This window comes from Urocampus carinirostris, chromosome 6, assembly GCF_059441175.1.
Source record: "Urocampus carinirostris isolate Australia breed hairy pipefish chromosome 6, RoL_Ucar_1.0, whole genome shotgun sequence".
Taxonomy (NCBI): Eukaryota; Metazoa; Chordata; class Actinopteri; order Syngnathiformes; family Syngnathidae; genus Urocampus; species Urocampus carinirostris.
In genome coordinates this window covers 14,871,578-14,891,527 of record NC_142354.1, presented here as the reverse complement: position 1 = coordinate 14,891,527, position 19,950 = coordinate 14,871,578, and the positions used below count along the sequence as shown (strand labels likewise).

The following is a 19,950-nucleotide window of genomic DNA, read 5'->3' as shown; positions in this document are numbered from 1 at the left end:
TATAATTCATGCCTTTGTTACCTCCCTTCTCGATTACTATAATGCACTACTCTCCAGTCTCCCGAAGTCCAAAATCAAGAGCCTTCAGCTGGTACAAAATACTGCAGCGGGGCTTTTAAATAAGACAAGAAAGTTTGATCACATTACCCCGATTATAGCCAACCTGCATTGGCTCCCTGTTATCTTAAGATTTGCTTTTAAGGTTCTGTTGGTATTACGCAATATCATGCATGGACTTGCTCCCTCATATCTTTCAGAATAAAATTTTCCCTTATTTTTTTGCTCAGCGCCTTTGCTCAGAAAATGTTTGGCGACCAAGAGCCAAGAAGAGATCCGCAGGTTCGAAAGTGTTCTCAATTCGGGCCCCGGTGCTGTGGAATGCTCTGCCCAGTGAGATTCTTATCTGCAACCTTAGTGGAACCGTTTAAATCTAGGCTTAAAACACACTTCTATTCTCTAGCATATGAACAACCTATATTTTATGTTGACAATAGCTGTGTTTTATTCGTTATTGTCAAGAACCAGAACAGGATCAGGACCCAATCGCGTGAGGTTCTCACACAAGCCTTTATTTTACGGGAAATGGGGAGTCATGCACGTTAGGCAGCCGGTCTGGCGTGGAAAGACGGGAAGCCAGAGACCGATAAGATCGATAACAAATCAAGATAATGAAAATAAACAGGAGTAACTAGACAGGAACAAAGACTGGAGAAACTAACTAACAGGACATAAATAGACGGAAACAAAACTGGAACCCGAAATTGAACAGGACAAAAATAAGCGGGAACAATACCGGACTTGAAATACCAACAGCAAATTAGGACCGAGTCAGAACCCACGTCGTGTGGGGCAGGAGTTCGTTTGACGGGCTGACAATCGAAGCAAGAGAGCACTGAGCTTAATATGGACAGAAAGCCAATCTCTCAACAGGCCACAGCTGATGCCACACGGGCGGGGCTAATTGCGCACCATGGCAACCGTGACACACACGGGTTGGGCCAATTGGGCACCATGGCAACTGTGACACAGATGGGCGGGGCCAATTGGGCACCATGGCAACCATGACAATTATTGCAACATCCGTTGCAGCCTGGTCATCCTGGAAGGGGGAGAACCTCATGCGTGGTCCCTTCTCAAGGTTTCTTCATTTTCCTCATGTTGAGGTTTTTGAGTTTTTCCTTGCCCTCGTGTAGGTTTTAGATCAGGGGATGTTGTAATAATAGTCTGTGGTTTGCAATAATCAGTGGTCTGGGCAGCCCTTTGAGACTCTTTGTGATTAAGGGCATCACAAATAAACATGACTTGACTTGTCTTCACTTGTGATTCAAGCCAAGCAAGACGCTTTATAAAAATTCTTAAATGGTTTTCTGAATGCATTTTTTATGTGTTTTTTTACACTAATGTATACAGCAAACTGGATTGTTGTTTTTATTTTAACTCCAACTGTTTTGGATAAGTGTGGTTTAGAGTTTTACAAAAATGAATTTATTTGGGAAAAAAGACTTTCATTCTTGCAAAAATTTGTTCTGTATATTTACATGTCGAAATAAAGCTTTTCTTTGACTGCAGCGCATCTGCCAGAGTCCATCATTTCCAGGACATTTGGAATGTCGCCAAAAACTGGTGGGGGTGCCACAAACAATCTCTGGGCCGTTGTTAGCACCCCCCCTTCCCCTGTTCTAAATGATTGTCAAAAGAAGACCGCCAATTGCATGTGGCACATTTTGTCTTCTATTCAAAAGTAGCCTTCGAGGTAAGTAGCTGTGGGGGAGGTGGGTGCTGATGTGACCTCACTGGTCGGGTTTCATTATGAGTGTGTAGAAAAGGTCATTGCTGTTTGAACAATATTGTACGCATCCCACTGGCTCAGCAGTCAGCATGGACAAGTGGGAAGGGGACGGGATGCTTTGTGTGTAGGGGGATGTTCTAATGTCATGAAGGCACAGGACGTTCCTCTGCATCAAGGTTTTGGAACCTCTTTGACCCGAAGAGCCAGAAAAACAAAATATTTTAATTGTTTTGGGGGGGAGAGAGCCACACCATATATTTCAAGTCAAAATTTAACAACCCCGCTAAACTCGCTCCCCAGACTAGGGCTTATTATTAGAATTATTATTTTCAGAATAATGAATCGGTTGTCAAGGTTAAAACTAGAGATTGTATTAAAATAAAGAAAGAAATTGCACTCTTAAGTCGGAGATTGATTTTGGGTAGCTCTTTCATCAGAGGCACATCCCACCTGAGATTTCCCCAGCATCTGGTTCCGAGATCAGCTCAGAGAGAAAAGACACCCATCCGATAACTACTAGCCCATTTATACAAAACATAGGCGTAAAACAACACATTTGATTGGCTTAAATAAGATTAAACATGAACACATGAAATAAATCTGAATGGCTTAAACAAAATCACATGATTAAATAGAGCAAAATAACGCTGGTCATTAAATGGCATGCGAGCACAATAAATGGATAGTAGAAAAAATGAAACTTTTGTAACATAAAAGAACGATGAGTTACAGTAAAATCAAGGGAGTATATCAGGGGAGGCAAGCTTGTGACCGGACCTCCCAGCACTAAAGTGAAGGACATCTTGATTAATAGTTAGCGGGCCCCAAGATACAATTTTTTTAAGAATACAAACGGCACCTGGATATAATCTTTGGCTTCATTAACATACTTTTGAGGATAACATCATACAAAGGTGCCAATGCTTTTAATAATCGATGAGTAGTTGCAGCCCTATTCAGGCAAAACATAATTTAATTCCTTGTGTGATGTTTGATGATTCGATCAAATCTGTAACAAATAATAATGCGAGAGCCTGTGTCCCATACTAATTTAAATACACCACTTAAAAATTGTCTCCCTCCCTCGTGTTACTTAAATAATGGTTTTAAAACAGGGTGCTAGCAAAGTTCCTTTGTAAAAATGTAAAAAAAATACTGCAAACAATGACACCATTGTATTTACCTTCTGGGCGAGGAGGAGTGAGCGCCCATGTGTATAGAAAAAAGATGGCGGCTGCGCATGGATACATGCTTGCGGCTAGCTCTCCAGCTAATCTTCTATTTATTGCCGTTCTCTTGTCTTTTTTGCTTTCACTTTTGGACACATGTGTGGCCAAAAACACTTACAGTAGGGACGAACTTATTCGGTTGGGTGGGCGTCTAAATTTCGATTTTTCGGGCACTTTTTATACCGCCCATGATATACCGAGCGAACTTCAAAGAGACCCGGCATCCTTGTGGACAGCTATTCCTCTTAATAAACGACGCCGACGACGCCGTAAAGAAAGGAAACAGAAGCGTGGTTGCCGTGCAGGTAGATGTGTGAAGCGTGTGAAGTCCAAGCAGCAAGATGGACGCGAGGATGGACGCGAGGATGTAACTAATTCCACCATTCATTCCTCGCCGGACAACCGACGCTTTAAACTCAGCGCTCACGAGCGGCCACAACGCCGGGAGCTTTTGAAGATCTCGACAAAGACTACAAAGAGTTCAGCTAAGTCAAATGATTCAGCAAAGCTGAAATTTGGTCTGTTAAATATTAGATCGCTTGCTCCAAAAGCTTTACTTGTTGATAACATTATTCGTGATTATAAACTTAACTGTATGGGTCTTTGTGAAACGTGGTTACGCCCGGATGAGCACTTAGCGCTAAATTATGCCTCTCCCCCAGACTACGAGAGTAGTCATATAGCACGCACGCTGAAAAGAGGTGGTGGTGTTGCGCTAATCTCTGAAAAATCGCTCAAATTTAATACACGTACCTCTAATAACTACAAAACGTTTGAGGCTCTTGTGATGCGGTCCCCTCAATTGTCAATTGATGTAATAACTATCTATCGTGCACCTGGGCCATACACAACTTTCTTAGATGAATTTGCTGAACTTTTGTCTGAACTAGTAACCTATGCAGACAAAATTATAATTATGGGAGACTTTAACATTCATATGAACTCCCCACACAGTTCACTTACTACTGCGTTTAGTTCTCTAATTGATGCACTTGGTTTTACTCAACTGGTTGACTTGCCAACCCATAAAAATGGGAACACGCTAGACTTGATTCTGACTCGAGGAGTTTTAACCTCAAACATTATGGTTCTACCGTGTACTACTGTTATCTCTGATCATTATTTAGTGACATTTGAGGTGCTAACTAAATGTAGACTTAATAAAGCTGAGGGATTTAGCGGACGCAATATAAGCACTGGCACAGTTTCTGAGCTCTTTGAACTCCTTCCTGGAGCAGTTGCGTCCTTTCCTAAATACAATGGCTCGATTGACTCACTCATGAATGAGTTCAATACCACCCTGACTAGTGTGCTGGATTCAATAGCGCCCATAAAACTAAAATCACGTCCTAAAAGACGCACACCTTGGTTTACTGATGATACTAGAGCCCTTAAAAAAGAATGCAGGAAATGGGAGAGAAAATGGCGCGCTACCAAGCTTGAGGTTTTCCATCAAACCTGGTGTGACAGCTTGTTAAAGTATAAAGCGGCCCTTGCCTCTGCAAAATCGGCCTACCTTTCGAAGGTGATTGCGTCTCAAAAGAACAACCCCAAAGCCCTTTTTGACACTGTAGCATCGCTTACAAGGCAACAGGCTATCGCAGACAGTTCGACACACTCTGCTCAGGACTTAATGGTCTTCTTCACTAAGAAGATTCAATGCATACAGGAAGAAATTGCAAAAGATATTGTTAGTACCACACGTATTAAAGGACTGAAATTTACAGATGCACGACAGGGTGGCTGCCCTGGGAAAATGGCCGGTTTTAGTGAACTGTCACTTGATGATCTCAAACAAGTGGTGAATGCGGCCAAACCGACAACTTGCCAGTTCGACCCTCTCCCAGGTTCACTTATTAAAAGTCTTTTTAGCGTCCTTGGGCCTTCAGTTCTAAATATTATAAATACATCACTCTCCTCAGGTGTAGTTCCAGCAGCTTTTAAGTCCGCCGTTATTAAACCCACACTGAAACGACCCAACCTTGATCCAGAAATATTAAGTAATTACAGACCTGTGTCAAACCTACCTTTCCTCTCTAAAGTACTCGAAAGAGTAGTGGCACAGCAGCTGAATGCTTTCATATCGGAGAATAACCTTTTTGAATCCATGCAATCAGGATTCAGGGCTAACCACTCTACTGAGACAGTTCTGATCAAGGTAACAAATGATCTCCTAATGTCAATGGATTCTGGCGCTTCATCACTTTTGCTGCTGCTGGATCTTAGTGCTGCTTTTGACACAGTGCGCCACAATATCCTACTAGAACGGTTGGAAAAATGGATTGGTCTCTCAGGAGCCGTCCTCTCGTGGTTCAAATCTTACCTCTCAGATAGGAGGCACTGTGTTAAATATGGTGAAACGACATCTGAGCCCTTTAATGTTACCTGCGGTGTTCCGCAGGGTTCAGTGCTCGGCCCCCTACTTTTCAACATTTACATGCTTCCATTAGGTGATATTATTTGCAAGTACAATATCAGCTTCCACTGCTACGCAGACGACACTCAACTATATCTTCCGTTGGAGGAATCTTCCACACTAAACTGTGGAAATTTGGAGGCCTGTCTCACTGAGATAAAAGAGTGGATGTCACTCAATTTCTTGCGTCTTAACTCTGAAAAGACCGAAATGTTAGTCATTGGTCCTTCTAAATGCCGGGACTTATTCGCAAAAACTGCTGTGAACATTGACAAATGTCACATCACACAGAGTGACTCAGTTAAAAATTTAGGTGTCATATTTGACCCTGATCTATCCTTTGAGATGCATGTAAAGCAAATTACTAGAACTGCCTTCTTCCATCTTCGCAACATTGCTAAAATCCGTTCAATACTGTCTCAGTCTGATGCGGAAACAATAATTCATGCATTTGTTACCTCCCGTCTCGATTACTGCAATGCACTACTCTCCGGTCTCCCGAAGTCCAGAATCAAGTCTCTTCAGCTAGTACAAAATGCCGCAGCGAGGCTTTTAACTAGGACAAAAAAGTACGATCACATAACACCGATTATGGCTAACCTGCATTGGCTCCCAGTTAGCCAAAGATGTGACTTCAAAGTTCTCTTAGTATTGTACAAAATCATACATGGACTTGCTCCCTCTTATCTTTCAGATCTGATCTGCCACTATGTCCCGGTCCGAAGCCTACGATCTGAGAGTGCTGGTCTTCTGATGATCCCGAGAGCAAAGAAGTCTTCTGCTGGTTCGAGAGCGTTCTCCATCCGGGCACCGGTGCTGTGGAATGCTCTTCCCCCTGAGATTCGATCTGCAACCTCAGTGGAAATGTTTAAATCTAAACTTAAAACTCACTTCTACTCCATTGCATACGAATAACCTACTCCTCTTGTCGGTTGAAAATAGTTTGTGTAATATAGTGTAACAATCTGTGAAGCCCTTTGAGACTCTTCGTGATTTAGGGCTATACAAATAAAAATGACTTGACTTGACTTGACTTGACTATAGCTCTGCCCATTCCCACAGCTCACCCAATCAAAATACCCTAGGTGCTTTGCTAGATTTTCTGGGTAATAAAGAGTCTGAACAATGAACATGGAATTTTTAGCGATTTACAGCTAAAATGGGTTATGTTAGTGTGACATCTTGACTGTAGACTAGTGAAGATTATGTCTTATATATACTGGACCAAATCATATGATAAGTAGGTATTGCCTCGTACAGCGAAAGGGAGATTGATACGGCATTTATGGATTAATCTTTCTGAATGAATCATTTATGGATGTTTTCTGGAACTATGTTTTTGTTGACCTTAAATAGCAGTTGCGCAGTGAAACATTTTACGAAATCATCTAATTTTAATAATTTGGACTGCAGGAATAAAATATTAGTATGGTCTCGATATCCTACCCTGTGTATGGTTCTAATTGCACGTTTTTGGAGGATGAAAAGGGGTTAAAAGCTAAAAGCTATCGAAAAGCCTCATCACAGTGAAGAAAACTCCAAATTTCTCTCGGCGTAGGTTTCATCTGCACTTCTCAGCGGAGGCAACAGAGGTCAAAGCTGTGACTTTAGCACTCACGGTTGACAGGACTAAAGCGTCTCGTCATTATTCATCACATCAAGAAGTAGACGAGCCATTAAAGACAAGTAGCCGCGGCTGGAGGCGATACTGGCCCTTCATGCGCCGCGGTCTCGGCCCCGTCCGCCAAGAAACCCTCGGGAGGGGTGCCGAGTGCGAAATTGTACTCTGTTTGGCCTTCACAGTTGCAATTAAACACAAAAGACGTAGAGAGGACGTGTGAACACCCATTAATGTGTGTATCATAATAACCTGATAAAAAGAAGACATCAGTTATTAACACGCTCAGATATACTTTTACATTGTATACACAGGGTTCCTATGGCTTAAGGCAAGTTAAATTCAAGATTTTTAGGACTTTTTGATGCCTTTTAAAATCAAATTGAAGACCAAGTCGACATAAAAAACAGTTGAAAATGTTCCACAGTTTTATACATAGAAAACAATAACGAAAAAGGTTGTATTTTGAGTACATCATGGATCCTCAGTCAAAACTGGCACATAACCAGTAATTCCAAAGAAGCATTTAGACATGATGCATTAAAAATGACTTTTTTTACTCAATCTATTTAGTTCAAACAAATATAAATCATTTTATATATATTCATATTTTTAAGACTTATAAAAATTTGATTTTAATTCTTATTAAGGTCTTATTTTAAGAATAGTGAATCCAATGCCTTTGAATGTCACGACCAGAACGGGGACAGGACCCACTTGTGTTACTTTTCTCTCAGTTTTATTAGAAGAAAGGAAAGGGTTGCACCCAAGATTTGGTGAACGCTGGATGTGGGAAGCAGGTCGCTCGGTGTCGGGAACGTGAAAAAAACGGGTCAGTAGCCGGGGCAGGAGAGCAAAGAACGCTGTCGGGATCAGAAACAAGTCAAAAGCCAGGAGAGCAGAGTAGACGTGGTCACGATCAAAAAACGGGTCGAAGTCGGGAAACACACGGGAGCAAAAGCAGGTGGGAGTCAGGGTTGAAAAAGCTTGCCTAAGTACACTGAGGTTCGCAGACGGACTGACAACAGGTGACAGATAGATGTGGGTTTAAATAGTGACAGGGAGCCAATCAGAGTCCGAGGCAGTTGGCGCCAAAGGAGCGGGCACATGTGCTTCACATCAGTAATCATGACATTTGAGACTTTTCAAGAATTTGCGGGAAGCCTGATAAATGAAAAAAATGCCAAGGCTAAATATAACTCTACCAGTGACTAAGGGGAGATTTGTGTCTGGTGAGGCACAGTCAGATTTACAAATCAATAAACCCAAATTGTATTCATCATTCGATTGGCAGGGCAAGAAAGATGTAATAGGTGAACTGTCGCATAGAAATAAATGTTTTTTGTTTTACCTTAACTTATAAAAAAGTCTATGAGCGCCTGCTTTAGAATGAGGCAGTAGAATTGTGTGCCTCACTCTTGCTGTTAGCTTTCTAATACTATCACTTTGCACCCGCAGACGCTGAGCATTGTAATACTTTACCTATGGTTCCTTTAAAATAAAACATCATTAGTTAGGTAATGCTCTATTAAAAAAAAATATTTGCTCTTACAAACTAATTACTGGAGGGCTTGCTGTTAGTTAGCTAATATAATCTCTAATTTTATTGTTTGGAGTTGAGGTGTGTGTCAGAATCCTTGGTCTTACTATAGTCCTCTACCATGAGGCAAGAGAATTGGGTGCCTCACTCTACATCTGAAGACGCTAAGCACAGTAATACGTTGAATGTTTCTCTTTTCAAACAAAAGACTTAAAAGATTATGAAAAAAGCCATGCAATTAAAAAAAACAATACTGGATTTCTAGACGTGCTGTTAGCTTGCTAATACTATCACTAGTTCTATTGTTTGGGGCTGAAGTTGTTACCATTGCCATGGCGCCCAATTGGTCCCGCCCGTGTGGTGCCAGCTGCAGCTTGTTGACCGATTGGATCCCTGTCAGTATTTAAACTCTGTCCTGTAAGTCCCCTATTGTCGGTCCGTCTGCGAATCTATGTTTTTACACGGCAAGCCCTTTACCGCCTGTCCCGTTTTTTGCTCCTGTTTGTCTCCCTCTACGATCTGTTTTGATCTCGACCACGTCTGCTCTCCCGTCCCGAATAAGGACATAATTTGATCTCGACCACGTCTGTTCTCCCATCCCGAATAAAGATCAGTTTTTGATCTTGACCATTTTTCCTCTCCTTTCCTGGATTTCGACTTGTTTCCAATCCCGACCACGTTTTTGCTCTTCTATCCCGGCTACTGACCTGTTTTTTCCGCCTCCGACACTGCCATTGCTCGCCACGGAAGTCCCACTTCCGCGTTCAGAGCCACCTGCTCCCCACGATCACTGGATCATGTGTACAATCCTTTCACTTCTTCCCAATCAAACTCTGAGAAATGTTACGCGAGTGGGTCCTATTTCCGTTCTGGTCCTGACAGAGGCGTGTGCCAAATCAGAATCTTTGGTCTCACTGTAGCCCTCTGCCATGAGGCAAGAGAAAGGCGTGCCTCACTCTACATCTAAAGACTTTCAGCACAGTAATAGCTTACATATTACATACGCTGTTGGAGAAAATGTATTCTTTTGACTCTCTTTTAGGCATTTTCCACTTTATACGACAGCAACAAAAAATAATTAGAGGGAAAACTTTGCTATCGGTTGACGTCACGGCATGTGAAAATACAGGTATGCTATTGGCTAAATTCCCCCCCCACAATGCCATGCTTCATTAAGACTTTATTCGTTGATGAAATACTATATTTTTTAGTACTGTATTTTTTTTCTCTACGGCTTGCAGTGATGCTGTAGAGAAAAGCGATAACAATGGAAACAAAGCTTGCGATAAGAACGACAAAGAAGGCATAAGAATCTCCACCCTCGTTAAGTTGCTTGGCCGTGACCAATTGATGATCGGGAATATTATAAGGAAAAGGGAGCGATTAGAGTAACAAAAAGGGCATGACAATCCTCGCATGTAAAAGTTTTTAAATCTCTTTCATTTTCAAGCCACTGCCGCTCTCTGCTCTACCTACACTGCAGCCACAAGCTACTTCAACTGACCAGTTTGGGTCACTTCAAACCAGCATATTAATTTATAATTTAATTTAATCCAATACACATATATTGCACACAAGTAGTATTCACCACGTATTATTTTCTCAACTGAATGTTTGTATCCGGAACACTACGGTTTGTATCCAGGGAATCTAATATATAAAGTTTACTCCAGTATCAGGGTCCCCATTTTTTTAAGTCCACCACACGAGTCTGCCACAAATTGTAAAATCTGTTTTCATGCTCGAGCGCAAATGTGCCGGGGGAAGAAAAATCCCTTGTTTAAGCTCATATAAAATCGCAGGGTCCTTTTTCTATTCTCCATGCTTAACATCTACAAACTTGCTTTTCAATATATTGACGTTTTTTTATGGTAGTTCAGGGGCAACAAACTGTGTCCGTTCTTGCCTTTCTTTAACTACTATACACACACAGACATAATTATGGAAAAGGACCTGAACCCACAGGTTGTTCATTGAAGTTTAGTGAAGGAAATTACATACCTGTCAACCTGTACGTTTATTATGCATTTTAAGACGTGTACAACGTACGAGAAAATCTGTACGGAAAAACGCAAATTTGTCAATGATGGGTACCGTCCGGTATACACCGACTATGTCGAAACGACAAATCAATCAAGTCAAATGAGTTCGCCGCGGAAGCCTCTATCTCGGTATCGTTTATTTTCGTTACAAACGAAGCGAGCGGTTTGATGCTACTGTGCGAATGCCTCTGCCGCCTGGGGATTTCCCATTGCATCCATGTGGTAGTTGTGTAGTGAAAGGAAGTCTATCTCTTTTTGAAGAACCGGCTTTTTCGGCTCAACTCATTAAAGAGAGCCGGCTCTCAAACGGCTCACTTGCTGTGATGCATTATATTACGAATTATTATGTTGTATAAAGAAGTTGGGGAAAAAAGGAAGTATAAAATGAGAAAATGAAAAAAGACAGGTTTGTGGTCATCCCTTTAATCAGTATATTACCAACAATAATTTAATGCAGAAAATGAATCAATAATTTGAATAAGAAAATGTATCATTCTACTTAATTATATTTGCATGTATTTTTTCCTTCTACAGTGAACGTCCAAGCGACTTCATTTTTGAACCTTTTTTATAATAAACCTCATTCATGTCGAGCAACCCAGTATCTCACAACAGAATGTTAATTAACAATGTATATGATATAACACATGTACAATATAACCTGTTGAACTACATAAATAAACACCTTTGAAAAAATATATGGTGTTATTTTTTTTTGTATTTTGTAAGGGAAAATACGACAGCTTGTAAGGGCATGGAGCCGTGGGAGTTGACAGGTATGAAATTATAATGCGGTATCTATGAAAACCGAGCTTATTATCAAAGATTCACTCAACTAAAAGATTGATCAGTCAAAATATTATCCCTGCCTCGGTAATTCTTGGTTCATTAAAAGAAAGCTTGTTAGTAGAAGACCACATGTCGTGTTTTATTTCATAGCTACAGAAACGCGACGGTGTGGCTTTCTCTTTCGACGATTCACCGGTCCGATTTTTTAGGATATAAATTTGCATCCGCGATGTCAGCAGGATTGCAAACCGATGGAAATTGAATTTAAATGCGTCAGTAGTACACTCAGACACGTCTTCACGCCGTTCTGAAAATGTGACGAGCGCCTTGAGGGTGTCGTTAGCGACTTGGAGCACAAGTTAACAATCTCTCGTCTTGCAGCAGGTCTTAGCGGGGGATTTTCAGAGCCGTGACATGGTGGCCATGCTAATTGGGAATAAACACAAAATAAAATACAGGACTGTGTAGAAAACTAGAAAAGTGTCATACATTCTGGATTAATTACCAATCAGTTGAATTGAAATGAATAGTTTGTATGGTCAATGATAACAAGGTAGTAAACATTGTGTCAGGACCAGAACAGAGACAGGACCCACTTGCGTACGTTTCTCTCAGTTTTATTGGGAAGAAGGGAAAGGATTGCACACACGGAGATCGCTGGTCGCAGGGAGCAGGTTGCTCAGGCGCGTAAGTGGTATTTCCGTGGCGAGTGATGGAGCGGAAAAAAACAGGTCAGTAGCCGGGAGAGGAGAGCAAAAAACGTGGTCGAGATCAGAAAATGGGTTGAAGCCGGTAAACAGACGGGGGACAGAACAGGAATGTGTCAGGGTCAAATAGCTTGCCTAGCGTGAACTGAAGTTCGCAGACGGACTGAAAACAGGTGAGAGAAAGACGGGGGTTTACAAAATGACAGGGAGCCAATCAGAGTCCGAGGCAAGAGATTAGGCCTGGCACTCCAGAGTAACAAAAAATACTCAAAAGAGAAAAACAAGATAAAAGAATGTCAGGATAAATTGGTTAACATATCTATAAGGTAGTGCTTGACACCTTGAAGTTTTGCAAAAAGATCTGGTAGACAGGACAGTGGCAATCCAAATTGACAGAATCGTTTGAAATGATGCCATCAAGAAAGTAAACCGCCATCTATCCTCTGACTACAGAACCATCAGTCTCAATAGTCATGCAAGTAAAGTTATTCTAAAGGTCCAACTAAACAGACTGAAACTAGTGGCTGAAAACATCCTAGCTGAAGAACAGCCAGGTTACAGGGAGGGAATGAGCAGCTCAGAACAGATTTTTTATCCGTGCATCTTATGGGAGAAGTTTCAACAACACCAGAGAAACCTCTATCATATTTTCTTGATTTCAAGGAGGCGTTTGACTATGGCGAGCCACTTTATAGGCCATCATGCAAAAGCATAGAGCTCAGACCATTAAACAGCCGTATGCTAATGCCAAGAGTGCGGTACTGATAAAAAAAGCCATTGAAGTGGGGTTTGAAACCACAGTCAGGTTGAAAAAAAGCTTCATTTTCTCTCCAACTTTATTCGACATCTCCCTGGTGAGGATCATGATCGAAGCTCTGGACCAACATAAAGTTACATTCAGTATTGGGGAACACAAGCTCACCAACCTCTGTTTTACTACTGATATTGCCAAATTGGCAGGAGAAAAACAGGAACTCAGAGATCTGCTCGATCGCTTAGACAATCTATCAACCCGGTATGGGATAAAAATCAACATGGATGAAGACAACAAACCACAAACATCAACATAAAGCGCTACAAGCCTAAACCTGTCACCAATTAAATATCTTGGAGCTGTCGTGTCAAAAGAGGGGTCAGAACCAGAAATCATGGCAAGGATAGCTCCAACCACAAGCGCACTTGCCACACTTAAACTCATCTGGAGGGACAAGAACATAGCAGTGAAATCAAATATCAGATTCTTGCAAGCACTGGTTTCTTCCATCTTCCTCTACGCTTGTGAGCTATGGACTCTTACAGCAAAACTGGAAAAGAAAATCCAGGCCATGGAGATGTGACACTTCAAGAGACTTCTAGGCATCAGCTACTTAGCCCATGTGACAAACGAAAGGGTGTGCAACACCATCAGAGGGCATATCGGACCATACCAAAAACTGTTGACAACTGTGCACAAACAGAAACTTCAGTGGTATGGTCACGTCACAAGATCATCAGGACTGACCAAGATAGTTTTCCAGGGTACAGTCCAAGGGGGCAGGAGAAGAGGAAGACTGAAAAAGAACTGGGCCGGACAACATCAAAGAATGGACTGGTGCCAACTTTGCCTCAACATAAGAACAGGGCAGGGACCGTCAACAGAAAGCTGTCCAGAGTAGCGTCCTTATTGGTGCCCTAACAACGCAGGCAGTTAGGGGTTCCGTGAACCGTCACGTGCTTGGAGACTGGTCCAAGAATAGTGCAATGAGTAGTAAAAGCAGACTTTTCAGGAGGTACTAGTTGGTAAGGTTGATAAAAATAAAATGGATAACCAAGGATCCAAATGAGTATAAAGTTGGGTTGACTTACAAAAAACTACAAAATAAAGGTGTAGTTTTCACGCAATGACTATCTTGAAAACGGTGAACACCAATTAAAAGGTACAGTGAGCATTATCTAACCACTAGATGTCATTGTATGGTGTCGTGCAACGGAAATTGAGTTCTGAAAAGCACAAGGAAGAAAAAGAACTAAAGAGACTCAAAGAGATCAAACTTCCCCATTTTTCCCCCAGAATTATGCTGGTTTTTTTTTCTGGGTACCCGTAACCATAAGAATGTAGACAATCTGCCATGGTTTGGTGCCTTCAGTCGCTCCCCTTCTCTAACAGATGGCAGCATCACACCCTCATAATACCTCTGCTCAGGTGCTCCTAGGTGCTTCCAATCAGACAAATAGCAAACCTCCACCATAAATAATCTGGGCTTCCACCTCACGTTTCTGAATCGTTTTAATTCCTCAAGACATTCACCCTCCAAGACAACGAGCTTCTTCTCCCACGACTTTCTTCTGCAGTTCCCTCGTCATTCCAAGATCATCCACTCCAAGACCTGCCACTCCAACCTTCTTCTTGAAGGTATTTTCAAGTCTTCTTTTCAAGATTCTTGCCAACCCAAGATTTTCCTTTATAGATTGATATCTACATTGACATCTACAACTCCCGCCTCACGCGCAAAGCCACCAGGATTGCAGGTGACCCCATTCACCCCCTATCACAGCCTTATCAACCTGCTGTCATAAAGGAAAAGACTGCAGAGTCTAAGATCCAGAACCAGCAGGCTCAAGGACAGCTACTTCTATCAGGCTGTAAGGAAACTGAACTCTCTACACCCTCCCACACTTTGGTATTCTGCTAGATCAATGCAAAACTGCTCTCTTTAGATTCCGGCTATACAAATTTATATATATATATATATATATATATATATATATATATATATGTATACCGGAGCCATATCCCCCTAGTGGGAGGTGGCTAGAGTCAAGAACACATTTACATTTTTGACTCTTTCTGGGAGATTGATACAGAGGAGGGGATTCCCAGCCCCCTCGCTCAACCAAACTGATTTATAGCAAAATCTCATTGAGAATCCTTAGATGACCAAACTCTTAAATTCCAATCCCTAATGCCGAGCGCCAAACAAGGAGGCAATGAGTACCAATGTTGTAAGTCTTAGGTATGACTCGACCAAGGCTCATTTTTCAAATGGCAGTGATTCAGCGATCGCTGGACGGAAGAAGTAAAGACAGAAATCTCGGGGTGGGCGCCTTTCACCCAAGAACACGGAGCTGTATGTATTGTACTGAGATCAAAAGACAGTTGTCACTTAACTTCTTGCGCCTTAACCCTGAAATGACCGAAATATCAATTAAAAATGCTGGTCCATTAGTGATCCCAAGAGCCAAGAAGAGATCAGCTGGTTTGCAGAGTGCGTTCTCCATTAGGGCCCCGGTGCAGAGGAATCGATTTGCAACCTCAGCTGTTTAAATCTAGGCTTAAAACACACTTATGTTCTTTAGCATATGAATGACCTATATTTCACTTTGACAGTATCTGTGTATTATTTGTTATGGCAACATCTGTTGCAGCCTGGTCATCTTGGAAGGGGGATTGCCTCATGTGCACTCCCTTCTCGAGGTTTCTTCATTTTCCTCATGTTGAGGTTTTTTGAGTTGTTCTCTGCGCTCATGTAGGTTTTAAATCAGGGGATGGTGTTTGTGGTTTGCAATAATCTGTGGTCTGTGCAGCCCTTTGAGACTCCTTGTCATTAAGCGCGTCACAAAAAAACATGACTTGACTTGACTATTGTGTCTTTTCTATTGCCTGCTTTCACAATGGGGGAGAGAAAGAAAAAGAGAAATTTGATCTGTGCTGTATGTATGTAATATAGTATATTTGACATAAAGTTGTGAAATAAAGTGAATGGATGAATAATGAGCTCAGTCTAATTATAACAAAACAAAAACAATGAGGCCATCAGTAAATACACTGGTACCCAACCGCCTCAATGCCAACCAAATCCGTGTTCAACCAAAAAATGTGCGCAAAAAATTGATGCTCGACACGGAATTTGGGGCCCAACCTAAAATAGCTGAAATTAGTCGAATCGAATAAGATTTGGCGTGTAAAGAGTGGAGTCAAGTGGCGCCGAGATGCACTCGGCGGTGCCAGTTAGCCTAGCTTTAGCATTTCATCCGGACCGAGTGAAGGGGTACGTTATTTTCGAAATTATTTTTTTCCTAGTTGAAAAAAATCACCCGGATACAGCTGTAGCAAACCGTGCAGTAAACATTTTTAATGACAATTCCATGTCGCACTTTAGAATAATAGTTCAAGAGGAAGAATTGACAGGTTTTTCATTAAAAGAGAAGAGGAACGCTAAGCAGTAACCTTCCCACACCCATTCCTGTATGCCATCACACCCCTGTTCGAAGGTATGTAACCGATATAAAATAGTTTTTATTTCTTCTTTTTTATGTTTATTATATATCATGTACACATTCACAGTCTTGAATGTTGTTTAGATATATGTTTTCTTCATATTTTAAGTACTTTTTGTATGGGTGGAACGGATTAAAATACTTACGATTGTTTCCCATGGGGAAAGAATTTCGGTACTCAACCAACTGTCAGATCCCGAAAAGGAGGAGGACCCAGATGCGTAACGTTTTCACACAAGCTTTATTTTACGGCAATGGGGCAGTCGTGAACACAAACGGCAGTGATTCGTCGATCGCTGGACGGAAGATGTAAGACAGAAGTACGGCGTGGAAAAAACGGGAGCCAGAGGCCAATGAGATCAATACCAGATACACGAGTAGATACCGGACAATTAGGGTCGATACCGGACAGGACGAGACAGACAGGATCGATACCAGATACACGAGAAGATACCAGAGAGATGGGGTCGATACCGGATACTGGAGACTGGAGTCAGATATCAGACAGGACGAGACAGACGGGATGGATGCCGGATGCTGATGTAAGTCAGCGGACAGAAAGAGACAGACGGGATTGATATCAGATACCGGAGACTGTGGCAAGATATTAGACAGGACAAGACAGACGGGATCGATACCAGACACTGAGACTGGAGTCAGATATCAGACAGGACGAGACATACGGGATCGATACCGGATTCTGACGCAAGTTATCTGAAAGAATGAGACATATGGGATCGGTATCGGATATCGGAGACTGTAGCAAGATATCAGACAGGACGAGGCAGACGGGATCGATACTTGACACTGGAGACTGTAGTCAGATATCAAACAGGACGAGATAGACGGGATCAAAGCCGACACGGAGACTGGAGTCAGATATCAAATAGCTCAAGATAGACAGGATCGAAACCGGACAGGATACACAAGCAGGATACCGGACAGTGAGAGCACTGAGCTTAAATAGGAGGGAAGCCAATCAGGCAACGAGCCACAGCTGGCACCAAACGGGCGGGGCCAAGTGAGGGCAATGGGCCACCGTGACATCAACGACTAAGAACACATTATGGTGGAGGAGGAAAGTGATAAAATGATTCCGCATCACGGAAAGGTAACCCTTCCCACAGGTTACATATATCACAAATGCTGTTTAACATGTCCATACAAATGCTAAATGCTAAATAAAATCCTAAAAAAATATTTAAAACGAAGGGTAAAGTGGCAATACTCACAGAGATGACGGCGGAAAAAGTCTCTATTGCGCCCGTGCTGAGTGTTATATACGGGAGGATATCTTCAGCAAAGCCTGCCTCTCGTAAAATCCCGTTGGTGTAGTACCAGATCTGTTAAAGGAAAGGCAATAAGGTCCTGGTTGAAGTACAGACTTGCTTTCAAACGGGAATTAAAGGATCCTAAATAAAATACTGTTTTATATTGTCTCGTAAGAAAGCTTTAAATGACAGCGACGGTACTTGAAGGAAACTCATTTTGGGGTGAGTCGTCTCATGAGGATTTGTTAAGAATTTGTAAATGAAGCTACTCTCTAAGTTGTTATTAAAACAATGGACAGATTTTAAGAATGGGCCAAGTTTTTGAGAGGCTTTTAAAAAGACCATTTAATCTTGAATTTCCTGTTAAAAGAGGGCCAAAGGCCAGGGCCTTTATCATTTTCTTATTACAGTTCGTCCAATGACAGGAGAAATGACTTTTTTTTAAACGCTGTGAAAAACCTTTTGTTGGGTGGTATGCGTCGATCACTGTTAATTAAAAAGAGAGAGTAGGTGAGAGTAAAAGAGAGAGAAAGAGACGAAGGGGAAAAAGAGAGAGGATAGAAAAAGTTTAAAGAAAGAGAGAGTGAATTGGTGGGGAGAAAAGAGAGAAGAAAGGGAAGGGGTTAAGGAGCAAAACAGCGGGGCAAGAAAAAGAGAAACGAGTGTGAGAGTGGGAAAAACAGAGAGGGAGGGAGAGAGAGGGCAAGAGAAAATAAATATAGAGTGGTAGAGAGAAAAGGATTGAGTGAAAGAGAAAGGAGATGGAGCGCAAAGGAGAGAAAGAATGAGCCAGAGAGAGGACAAAAGATTGAGGGAGTAACAGAAAAAGAGAGTAAGAAAAATCAAGCAAGAAACAGCAAGAAAGAGTGAGAGAGAAAGGGGGGAGATCAAAAGAAAATCAGAGAGATAGTGAGAGAGTGAGCTAAAGAAATGAATAAAAAGACCAAGAAATGAAGACAAAAAGAGTCAAGAGAGCGAGGGAGAGTGAGAGGGATAGAAAGAAGAAAAGCTTAAAAAAACAGAATCTGAAATAATCTGAGAGGATAAAAAGAGACCAAGAGAGAGAGAGAAAGAGTGTGTGTGTGTGAGAGAGAGAGAGAGAGAGAGAGAGAGAGAGAGAGAGAGAGAGAGAGAGAGAGAGAAAACACAAGAGAGACAGAGAAAGAGAGAGAAAACACAAGAGAGTAGCATAGTAGTTTAATGGAAGGATAATTTGAGTGAGAGCAAATGAGATAGAAAGACTAAGAGGCGAAAAAAAGCAAGAGTGTGAATGGGATAGAGCGAAAGAGAGAAGGAGTCAGAAAGAGAGAGAGAGACAGAGAGAGAGGGAGACCAAGAGAGACAAGCAGAATTTAAGCGAGAGCAAAGGAGATTGAAAGACTAAGAGATGAAAAAAGCGAAAGAGCGAGAATGTGAAAGGGATAGAGAGAGAAACAGGGAGACGGTGTGCGTGAGAAAGAGAGAGCTGGATAGAGACGGGAGTTAGTGAAGGAAGGAGAGAGAGAGAGAGCGAGAGAGAGAGAGAGAGAGAGAGAGAGTAGACTAAAGATTTAAAATACGACCTGTTACACAATATTTTATAAGTATAGTCAGTAATAAACATAATCAGTAATAAAGTCCTGTGATTGGCTGGCAACCAGTTCAGGGTGTCCCCTGCCCACTGCCTGATGATTGCTGGGATGGGCTCCAGCACCCCCGCGACCCTACTGAGGATAAGCGGTGCAGCTAATGAGATGAGGCATAGATTTGGCCCTCTTTTCTGCTTGACAGGCATGATGCAGCAGACGGTCAGGTAGGTAGAGGTGCTAAAAGTGTGGCTGACAGTCACAAACTTAGGCATAAACTTAAAATAGTTGCTGAGGGTCCTGGGTGAGAGAGAGAAGGGCTGTACAATCTACATAGAGAAGCGGCACTTTGGTGGAGGCGTGAACTACTGATCCCAGGACAATAGTATCAATCCAATGCATGTATTAGTTTAGTATCAATAATATTGATATTTGGATCAATCGGATTGTGTAGGACGTAAGTTTAAATCCCCATTGTGTAACATTTGACCACTACATGGCACTGTTTTGTCTTATGCGAACGAAAGCCAGTGCCATGGAGTCCACCGTACCACCAAAATAACGTAAAAACATGGCGGTGACCTAAGGTAGGGATTCGACTATGTAAAAAAAGAAAAAATTCTCACCTTATGATTTTCTTTCTAAGAATTAACATTACTATGATATTTCTGGTATTTTTGCCTAGTATTCAAATAATGTTGTTGTTATTTACTGAACAAAAGACTTT

General features: G+C 41.8%; 1 protein-coding gene across 1 annotated transcript in view; it reads right to left on the bottom strand.

The window, feature by feature from the left end:
- slc2a9l2 (solute carrier family 2 member 9, like 2) overlaps positions 1-19,950 on the bottom strand; it is a 167,521-nt gene that overhangs the window by 74,897 nt on the left and 72,674 nt on the right. Inside the window, exon 9 of the mRNA XM_088338018.1 lies at positions 17,620-17,730. Coding sequence (XP_088194144.1) covers positions 17,620-17,730 — 111 coding nt within the window. The remainder of the gene's footprint in view (positions 1-17,619; positions 17,731-19,950) is intronic.